This window comes from Oryzias latipes, chromosome 21 (genome assembly GCF_002234675.1).
Source record: "Oryzias latipes chromosome 21, ASM223467v1".
Lineage (NCBI taxonomy): Eukaryota > Metazoa > Chordata > Actinopteri > Beloniformes > Adrianichthyidae > Oryzias > Oryzias latipes.
The window spans coordinates 16,922,795-16,933,554 of NC_019879.2; the positions used below are offsets into that span (position 1 = coordinate 16,922,795).

The 10,760-nt window shown below is 40.8% G+C and overlaps 1 protein-coding gene across 1 annotated transcript; it reads right to left on the reverse strand.

Moving 5' to 3' along the window:
- Positions 1-357: 357 nt before the first annotated feature.
- Positions 358-3,964, reverse strand: LOC101163619 (frizzled-7). The gene has a single exon (XM_004081684.4). It carries the CDS (start codon positions 3,487-3,489, stop codon positions 1,792-1,794), a length of 1,698 nt encoding a protein of 565 aa, XP_004081732.1. The 5' UTR covers positions 3,490-3,964; the 3' UTR covers positions 358-1,791.
- Positions 3,965-10,760: the final 6,796 nt, after the last annotated feature.

The window sequence follows — 10,760 nt, forward strand, 5'->3', positions numbered from 1 at the left end:
CAATCTTACAGATAGTTCCTATGTTTTATAAAGGGACACAGGACATAGACAGAGAAACTATGTTGTTAAAGAGCAAAATGACCTTATGGTCACATGCCACCATCCAGCTGATTCAGATTCCGCGTATGTTTTCCTAATTTTATTGTTTAGTCAGGGTGGATAGAGCAGCATTGTGACTTGTGCCATCCCCCATAAAAACATGTTCGTAGTGTTAAAGTTAAAACCTATCAAACTGATCACCTTATTGATACCGCGCATATCTTCCAAGGATAATTAACTTTTTTTGTATATATATATAATATATATATATATATATATATATATATATATATATATATATATATATATATATATATATATATATATATATATATGTTCTGATCATGTGATCTGACAAACATTCAATGTCCCGTTTTAGATAAAGTGGACATCACACACGTTGCGTTACCAATCTGTTACACGCTGAGGTGATTTAGTCCCTAGAAAACACTAAACAATGGCTAAAGTTAATCGAATCTGCCTACACTGCATTTTCAAATAGAAAAATCCCTGCAACCTCTGACCTTCTACTGACATTTCTCTAATAGATCAGACAAAGTCTGAACAGAGACCAGCAGTTTCACTGTTCTTTTGAAGGATATTTAAAATAATCCAGACACTAAAATAACATCACAACTTGTTCAGTCTGCTTGTGTAGAAGCACAAAAAATAACTTCAGAACATGAAGGAAGACGGTAAGGAAGTAAAAGTTATACTGAGCAGGTGTGAACTTCTTTAGGTAGAACAAAATAAGATCAGAGCACCAGAGCAGCCATTTGCACTCCCACGGATTAAACGTGGGGCAGGAAAATGCTACTTTGGGTGTCTTTGAGGCTTAACAGAAAGTCTGTCTGATAGGGAATCCCACTGCGGAAGGACCACACACAGAGACCAACAATGGGCTTGGTGTGTCTCAGTTACAGCGCGTACATTAGACATTTGTGTGGCTTCGTTAAAATGCAAGATCCAAGGTAAGTCAGTTCTGTAACAGCCATTCTTTTACACTTAACAATAACGGTGCAAACCAGTATAAGAAAACTTCATTCATCCTTATATTGACCATTAGTAACTTTAGTGAATACCCTTCAGTCTCAGACATTAAAATCGTTTGGTTTTTTTTTTTAAAGGAAAATATAGAAGAAAAATATTTCTGTGAAAAACTTGGCACATAAAACAGACTTGGAAGAACTTCTCTCACTTGAAGAGATGCAGCTGTGTGCTGAAAACCTAACACAATACAGCTTTTTCCGTGTTCAGCTAAAAGCACATAATGTCTATTGAATTCACAGTCAAAGGTTGTTGGTGGTTCAACAATCATACCATTAAAAGCATTTGGAGCCGTGCAGGCACGCTTCTGGACAAATGAGTCCATCCTGTTAGTCCACCTTAAAATGGCAACAAAAAATGGACTATGATATTTCTATTGTGACATGAGGATACCATTGATAATATGCAAATAGTAACTTCACCAGTCTGGGATTTCAGTCCAGGGACTAGCACAGACTTTAACACCAGTTTTTGTCTGAAAATCGATGGGAAAGCAATGGTTTTGATGTAACTGATGAGCAACAGAAACAAGCGAAATAAAGGTTCGTCCGACGTTTTGAGGCAACAGATAAGAGTTTTGCTGTTGCCAAATACTGAGGGGGGGGTCCAAAGGGAGAAACATGTTGACTTAAAAGCTTTTCGACCTCATTTCTTATGGTGTTTTGTCCAAAACTGTAATGTGACGCAATTTATTTCCTCCAATTTTCACACTGTTGTTTCCCCATGGTTGCCATTGCCAAGTCTCTTGTAGAACCTCCGCCATGACTGAAGAGTCTTCCCTGACCACACCCAAAAGCCAGAGGTAATTCCAACTATCATGGTCATCAGGTATTTAATCATGAACACAGTGAAGTCCGGCGTCATGGGAGCAAAGTTGTGAACCGGACATGGAACAGCAAAGCGCTTACAGGTTTGCATGTGCCAGGTGCGCTCCCAATGCTCCCTGAAGGCCTGCTCGTAGAAGTAACACGCAATCACTATGGTGGCTGGTACTGTGTAGAGCACACTGAAGACACCGATCCGCACCATGAGCTTTTCCAGCTTCTCCGTTTTGGTTCCGTCGTGCTTCATTATGGTGCGGATTCGGAAGAGGGACACAAAGCCAGCGAGGAGGAAGGACGTGCCGATGAACAGGTAGACAAAAAGTGGAGCCAGCACAAACCCACGGAGGGCGTCCACGTTGAAGATCCCGACAAAGCACACCCCTGTCAGGACATCGCCATCCACCTGGCCCATGGCGAGTATGGTGATGGTTTTGATGGCTGGTACCGCCCATGCAGCCAAGTGAAAGTACTGGGAGTTTGCTTCGATTGCCTCGTGACCCCATTTCATCCCAGCAGAAAGGAACCATGTGAGGGATAAAATTACCCACCAGATGGAACTGGCCATTCCAAAAAAATACAGCACCATAAAGAGGATCGTGCAACCCTCTTTTTTCGTCCCTTGAGCTACAGTCCTGAAGCCTTCCCCCTTGAACTTATCCACGCAGACAACTTTGTCCTCCAGGAAAAACCCAGCAGCGTATGCAACAGCCACCATGAAATAACAACCGGATAGGAAGATGATGGGTCGCTCAGGGTACCTGAACCGCCTCATGTCTACTAAATATGTGAGCACAGTAAATAAAGTGCTCACACAACAAAGGATGGACCAGATGCCAACCCAAAGTCGGCCAAATTTAACCTCGTCCTCTCGGAAATACATGATCCCACTTGGCTTAGTGGGCTCACAGGGGGCCCCGCAGTCCTTGACCCCCATAAATCTGTAGCCGAGGTAGGAAGGCACTTCCAGCTGCAAGGGACAGGAGAACTGGTGGTAGGAATTGTGTGGAGGTTGAGGTGGATTCGGAAACCTGTTGGGTGGAACCGTTACAAGCTCAGGCACATGTGGGGATGAGGAGGAGGGTGAGCCGGGTTCGGATGTGTTCTGGCCAACGCAGATCTCGCTGCCTCCGTTCACCGGGAAAGCCTCGCAGTGCAGTCGCTCCGGCCACTGGAAGCCGAATTTGTTCATTAGGGCTTCGCACCCCTGCCGTGCCCGCTCACACAGCGACCGACACGGGGGGATGGCCTGCTCTAGCACGGTACAGACCGGCGCGTACATGGAGCACAGGAAGAACTTCAGTTCGGTAGAGCACTGGACCTTAACCAGCGGGTAAAACTGGTGCACCTCGAGTCCTGCGTCCTCCTGGTTTGTGTGGCCCAGGAGGTTTGGCATGATGGTCTGGTTGTAGGCGATGTCGGTGCAAAGCGGGATGGAAATGGGCTGGCAAAATCCGTGTTCCGGAACTGATATTCCACTGTCGCTGTAGTGTTGAGCCGAAGCGGCTGGCATACACAGCCCGCACACAAGCCACATGATCCACAGCCACAAGGAGTCAGTGGATAACCTGGCCGCCGCCATAGTTGAGGAGGAGGGGGAGGGAAAGAAAAACTTTGATCCAACTAAGGGCAACTCGAAAAGGCTTAAAAACACCAAAAAGTCCGCAGCGGTTTTAAAACTCAACTTACAGTCCCAACAATTACTGTAAAAGATAGTCCAAATCGAGTTTTTTCCCTGTATTTAAGGTAATAACTCCAGGAAAAGCGTCCGTCGCGTCATGACTTCTTAGTGTTCTTTGTAAGTGACTCCAAGCCGTCCACTCTCACTCCCACTCAATGGAAAACAACACTTCCAAGTCAGTTTTCTTCAGCCGTAAAAAAAAATCCCAGCGTCTCCCAAACATTAAGCTTCTCACTTCGGCGAAATTCGGGAAACACACCACCGAATGGCCTATATCTAGAACATTGGGGCTAAACTTCACGCTGAGCGTCGGTTCACACGCTGGGCGGTTGGAAGTCCAGAAGCTCGCTCTCACTCCTTGCAGATTCCACCGGTTTCAAGGCGCCCATTCCCTTCACTCGCCGCCCCCCCAATAGATGACGGGGCGCCTTAAAACCAGCGTCACGTCTCAGCCAATCCGGGCGTTTGTTTTCCTACGTGACTTGTTCCTGATTGGTTTTAATTTCCCCATTGCAAGGAAATATGCTACACTAATAACTTGACACTAGAGATTTCCATTAAATAAATTTTTTTCTATTGAGATATTTTTATGAACCTTTTCCACCCTTTTTGACTTGGAGCTTTTTACTTTATTGGTATTAGAAACTAAAACCAATGCCTGTACCAAAATATAGTTAACAAACATTATTATTTTATTAGTTTCTTATTAAAGACCCTCTCAAATAAAAATGGTGTTATTTTGTGTTTATTTCATGTTCTTGTAGCATTATTTTCACAATACATAAAGAAAATTAACACTAAAACTACATTTCTGGGTATTTCCTTATTCAAATCGTGGTGAATAAGAAAGAGCCGAAAGTAAATAAAACGGAGGGAAAAAACGTGGTTGTTGCATACAAACTGCAATCGGTTGGCCACAAGCTCCCCTGCTCCACTCCATTCCAATGCATCCACATGCAGAGAAATAGATCCATGTAAAGGCCTGTTCACACCGGGATGAATTTCGCCGGCGATTTTCGCCGACGTTTAACGCCTCGTGACTAAACAAAGGGCACCAATGAGAGTGTGCACGCCGACGCGAAAAAACGCCACGCGACAAAGCGTCAAAAAAAAAAACGCCTCGGGTTCGTTTTTTTTTTTCGACGCGTCGCGTCGAAATCTATTCGACCAATGAGAATGGCGCTTTTGCACACGTGTCTGGAGCTTCTGAAGTTACAGTAAAACACAACTTGGGGGCGCTCAAACACAAAACTGCCTTGCTGAGCACACATACCAGCGAAGAAGATAGACGCCAAGTAGCGTCAACACTGCCGCAAAGAAATAATGACGGACATTCTTAAATATCCCCTTACCAAGTACCAGTTGGAGCTACTGATGCTTGAAATATTCATGTTTTCTTTGTTTGATTCTGACAAGCGCGTAAATACTTGCTATCTTCTTCTGAGTGAAAAGCGACTTTAAGAAGCGTAAAGTTGCGCAGCGCCACCTTGTGTACAGGAGTATTTCTGTTTACATTAAGCGCCATCTAATGTCAGGGAATGAAATTGCATGTTCGCTCGGCTCACCGTCAGCGAAAATCGCCTGGGTGTGAACACAAAAAACGTGGCGAAAAACGCTGGCGAATAACGCCTGGCGAATATTCGTCCCGGTGTGTACGGGCCTTAAGTCTTTGTTTTTCTCTTTTGAGCCGTTATCTGGCTCAAAACTATTTCGCTGGATGGCTCAAATATTGCTTACTTTCTTTGTTGCACTGCTAATGTTAGCGTAGGGTTGTGAGGGGCTGTAAGCTAGTGGGATAGAGTATAAACAAAGAGATAATGGAAATTGAAGACAGGCTTACTCCATGCAAACTATCCCACCTGCAACTCAGAGGCAATTTTTTGGTGAACTGCCAAGGCAGGATGTAGGCATGGGAAAGGGCCCCAAATGCCATGACAAAAAATCTGAAACATTTCTAAGTTTTCTTTTTGATTTCTAATTCAAAAGTGGCTCACTTTAAATTTTTAACAATTGCATCCAAAATTGCAGTTTACTATCTATTTACACACAAATAAAAAAAAAGGTTGCAAGTGGGACACGTGACGGCCTACAGAAACTGATAAAAATCTAAAAAAGTAGAACAATAAACAAAAAGTAGAGTTGATTCCAGCATTTTAAACCAGTAAACAGGGCTGTGTTTTACATGGTCTGGTTTAGGGCATCATTTCAAACAATAAGGCACAGCTCCTTCTCCGTTTCCTCACTGTAGGGCGGTGAAAACAACAGTCAGAACAGCTGTCATTTAAAGTGGCAGCATGATCATCTGAGCAAAGAAAAGCAGGCTTGGAGGGAATGAATGGAGCTGCTGCATGGCAGTATCGCTGCATTTGGTGTGTTTCTACCCTGAGTGGGCTTAAAAGATGGTGGGGGTTGGCTGCGATGGGGGAAGGGACAGGAAGAAGAGAAAAGGTCAAAGAGGGCAGGGGGAGAAGGAAAAGGAGTGGGAGGAGAGGTTTAGCCAAAAGGAGATGTCAGAGGAGTTAAATGAAGTATCCCAGAGAAAAGTGACCAGAGATCAAACTTTCTTTATAGACTTTTTAAAGAAACAAAATGAAATTGCTCACGGAATGCTAACAGTCTGCCGTATTGTTGCTGTATAAAATCTGAAAAAAGTTGCTGAACTATCTGACTTGTTTCTCCAAAGGCAAGGCCTACTTTGTGTCTTTCAGCAACTTAGCAATTCAAAACGACTCAGGCTCTCAAAAACTCTGATCCTAATGCATGCAAGATGGCCTTACTCTACCCCACAAAAATTCACCCTTAGCTCATCCAGGGCGCTACTGCTAATAAAAGTATAGGAGCTGAATACAAATTTCAAGTATTTAAACAAGCATGGAGTCTTCAAAGGGTTTTGGATTTTACCGCTCACAGAAAAAGACCCCCAAAAGGGATGGTAATTGCTGTTACAACAAACTGAACACAGAGGCGCAGTCATTTGAATCACAGATTTAAATCTAACTTTTTAGAAACTCTTTCTTTAAATATTTCTGTTTTAAAAAACTGAAAGAAGAAAAAAAAAATAAAGAAAACTAAATTCTAATTTCATTTAAACTCTGAGTGAAATTTAATCAAATTGTTGTTGGTGACCTTTGCTTCTAATATGGTCATCTTGTATCTGTGTTAATTTGATCACAGCCAGCAATAATTTAATTACCAAAAAAAGCAGATGGTACATAAAGAGACAAAAGCTTTACAAGTAAGTCAACACATTACTTGTTAACTGCAAGAAAAAAGAGGAAATTCGCATAAGGAACAAAAAGAGAGGCTAACTAATAACATATATGTTCACATTATTGAATCTGTGGCTTGGCTTCTCACACTGTCACAACATCCAGGCAAAGTGCTATTTCATGTATGGACACATGTTCAATTGATACATGTAGGAAAAGTATTGACTGCATGCATATCACATTGTCACTAGTGATGGCAGTTGGTTAAAAAAAATTGTCGAAAGACTATCCCAGTTTGACTAGTAACTGATTTATGTAAAAAAAAATGTTGTTATTTTTACCCAACAACAGTAAAATCAGGAAAAAATAAATAAATATAAACAGTTTCTGAGGAAAATAGGGAAAACCCAAAAATACAATTTAAAGGTTATTTGCTATAGCTAATTAAATATTTCTTCTTGGAAAAATATGAACATATTTTACTACTGCTATTCTATGTCTGTAGATTTTGATTGGCTGGACATGTCATCTAGATTGTCAACAGTTGTGTGGTGCATCTTGAGCTGGTTATAAAGAAGTAAATGCAAAAATATTCAAGTTGTACCCTGGGACAATGTGAGCAAATGCATTTGTTTGATAGTTATATTTGAAGTTTCATGCTACAGCATCAGCTAGATAAAGTATGCACAAAGTCCAATAATTTTCAAAAACACAAAGACGGGCAACAGTCTTTTTAGTCTTGTGCAAATACTTGTAGCAGGATTATAGAGTTTTGGATGGGGTCTGTCCTTGGCTTGTTTTCATTCACTGTCTGCGGTGCGAGCCCCAGCAGTTAGTAGCCACATCAGGTCAAATGGAACGAACACCATCATGTCAATGTGCAACGGTTTGTTTGTGTGAGTGCATATGTTTGTGGATAGAGTCAGCAGTGGTCAAGCAGATGGGTAGCCATCCAGACAGTCACTCACTGTTTGGACTGCAGTCCACTGCAGCTGGAGGGGGGGGAAAGAGTTATACAAACACATGGATTTTCAGCAGATTAAGGCGAGATATAAACTGAGAAAAAAAAGATGATGATGGCTTGGACTGTGCACGTGTCATTTGAGCTGGACCCCTGTGTAAAGTACTGGAGGTGCCACTTAAACCCACCACTCAGTGACTATTTTATGTTCAGTTAAAGTGGAAAAATCCTGTTTAGTTTGGTTTAAAGAGGAATTTTAGCTTAACGACATGTCGATTTCCAAAGCCAGCAAGCATGCTGATTTATCGTAGGAATACATCAATTAAATATTCATAGCTTAGCAAGACTACAGAACTTTTAAAGTTTGCAGCTTTTTTTACTTATACATTTGCATCATCTCTATAGACTAAATAACTATTAAAAGCAACAACACCAATCTTTTATCCAATTTTGCTTTTTATGACAGTATTTTCTGTGGGGGTTTTTTCACATGGAAATGGTTGAGAAGTTCGGGGAAAATCCTGAGAGAAATCCTGACACACTACTTAAAACAATATTTGTCTGGGCCCCACTATGTAATTAAGTCTTACCCTAAAGTCTCTTTCACACACCACTTCTTAAACAGGGTGGCAACTGAGTGTGCTGCTGTCAAGCCTGAATTACCTTTTTGGTGTTTTGTTGTAAAACTTTTTGACCAAACCCTTATTAGATCTGACACAGTTGCGTGTGTACGGCTATTTAGGCAGGAAATGCCTGAGATGGAAACCGACACATCAATGAATGGATTTTGACATGCTAATGTACAGTCTTACAACCTTAACAACCAAAAAACATGAACAGAAACAATTAGTTTAACTGTCCAACTAATAATCAGCTGTCAGCCTAACAACCATCTGCTAAATACTGTTTGAATTCCCACTCCAATCATTTTTTTTATCTATTTAAAAGGTCCCAGTGGTCTTTTTAAATATAATTATGCCCTCTTTTTGTCCAAAATGGAAAAAAAACTATCATTTATAGGGAATAGTTTCTGCAGAGCAACAATAGTTCATTAGAATTTTACATCTGAGTTGTAGGCAGGACTGTTGGGGCAGAGTAAGTCCGTCTCCACTTCCCATCATTTATCTGTTTACACTCTCTCCCGCTAGCTTACAGCCCCTCACACCCACAACCTAACATTAGTGGTGCAACAATAACAATGAGCACAATTGGAGCTATCCAGTTGTACAGTTTTGAACCTGATGCAAGCTCAGACTGGAAAAATGACGACGTGCATGGATCTGTGTCTGCAAGTGGATGCGTGAGAATGGAGCGGAGTAGAAAACATGTGGCCTGACGATTGTAGCTTCTACGTCACTGCTTCAAGCTTTTTCCAAAAGCATTTTTTCGGTTGCTCTTGAATCACAATGATTTGAGTAACGAAATACTCAGCAATGCAATTTTGAGCTTAATTTTTTCACGAAAAATGCCACCATAACATGTTAAAAACACCAAAATCATGAATTTCTTTTTTTGAGTGGGTATTTGAATTTCCGTGATTTACGCATGCACTTTTAGTTTCTCATTAAAGATGTTATGAAAAATAATTTTAACTTTATACATTTGTCAATGTTGCATGATTTTAATTAGGCCATATTAAAGCAGTAACGCAATATTACATTTACATTTCAGCTGATACATTTAGGTACAATTTCTGGTTCTTTACCCACCTATGTATATATCAGAAGTATGTGGTATGTATGCAACATGCTGGTAAGTGGTGGGGGGGATGGGAGATCCCCTGGACGAAGTCAGTAGAGACGGAAAGAGGGAGAGGAATGTAGGCAGCTGGTTTGTGTCTGTCATTGCAACACAGAGAGCCTACAGTACTGGACTCAGCACACGCACACATGAGCGTGCACACAAACTCACACACAGCATCTCACACATAGGATCTCACACACACGGTGATGAAAGAACGATTTATTTGCCCCAGCAGAGTGTGCTCGGTCCAGGCAGCAGGAGGGTTACTCGCTGACATCTAAAGCACTTGAACAAGAGTTCCAGATTGCATGGAGAGGAAAATTCATAACATTATATTACATAAACATGACGGATGGAGTGGGAATAATAAAATATAATCATATATATATTCATCCAGTTTTAGTGACAGAAAAGCTGATGACTGTTTCACATTTGTCATCATTTTAAATGGGTGGACTTACAGCCATCCTTTACAGTATATTTAGTAAAAAGTTATTAAGAAGTAAAAAAAAAAAAGAAGATAAGTGAGAACATGATTGAAATATTTGTTCTTGATAATTTTTCCTCCATGTTTAAATCCAAACACAAAATTTCATGTTATCTGTCAAACATGAAGTGTTAATTTAACTTTATTGAAAAAGTTTTGCGATAGACCTACACAAAAAGGTCAGTTGTAAAAGTAGTGTAATGCAGCTGCTATTTTTTATGCTGGATCATATCTGCTTTGTGCATACTTGATATGATGAAGCTTTTAAATTTTGCTCTCCACCACAGTCAGGTAAAGACATGAAATGGACGTGTTTGAATTGACACCAACAACTTTTACAACATCATTTCGGCGTGGCATAAATAGAGCAACAGAGAGTATGGAAGGAATGTAACGCTTGTTCCCTGGCATGTGGCTCTCTGCAGCAAGGAGACAAGCTGCCACAGAAATACATCATAGCGGTCATTTTGAAAAACACATTCTAAAATAAAGAAACAGCTGCAGTGAGTGAACAATCTCAGCTTCTTCTACTTCCTAAATGAATCTAATAATGAATATTTTCATTCAACTCATCTGTAGCATTTGTGCAAACTAGTTTCATGGTCCAAATGAGAGGCAGAAAAAAAACCTAACTACAAAAAAACTGTGCATTTCTATATTTACCTAATGTTTTCTAAGATCACACTTTTTCTTTTATTAGTAACACTAAGACTTAAACCAAATTAAGAATTGTCATTAATCGAGACATATTAAAGTTTTATGGCTGTTAGTT

Coding starts and splice junctions, on each gene's coding strand:
- LOC101163619 (XM_004081684.4), bottom strand. CDS start 3,489: ATGGCGGCGGCCAGGTTATCCACTGACTCCTTGTGGCTGTGGATCATG.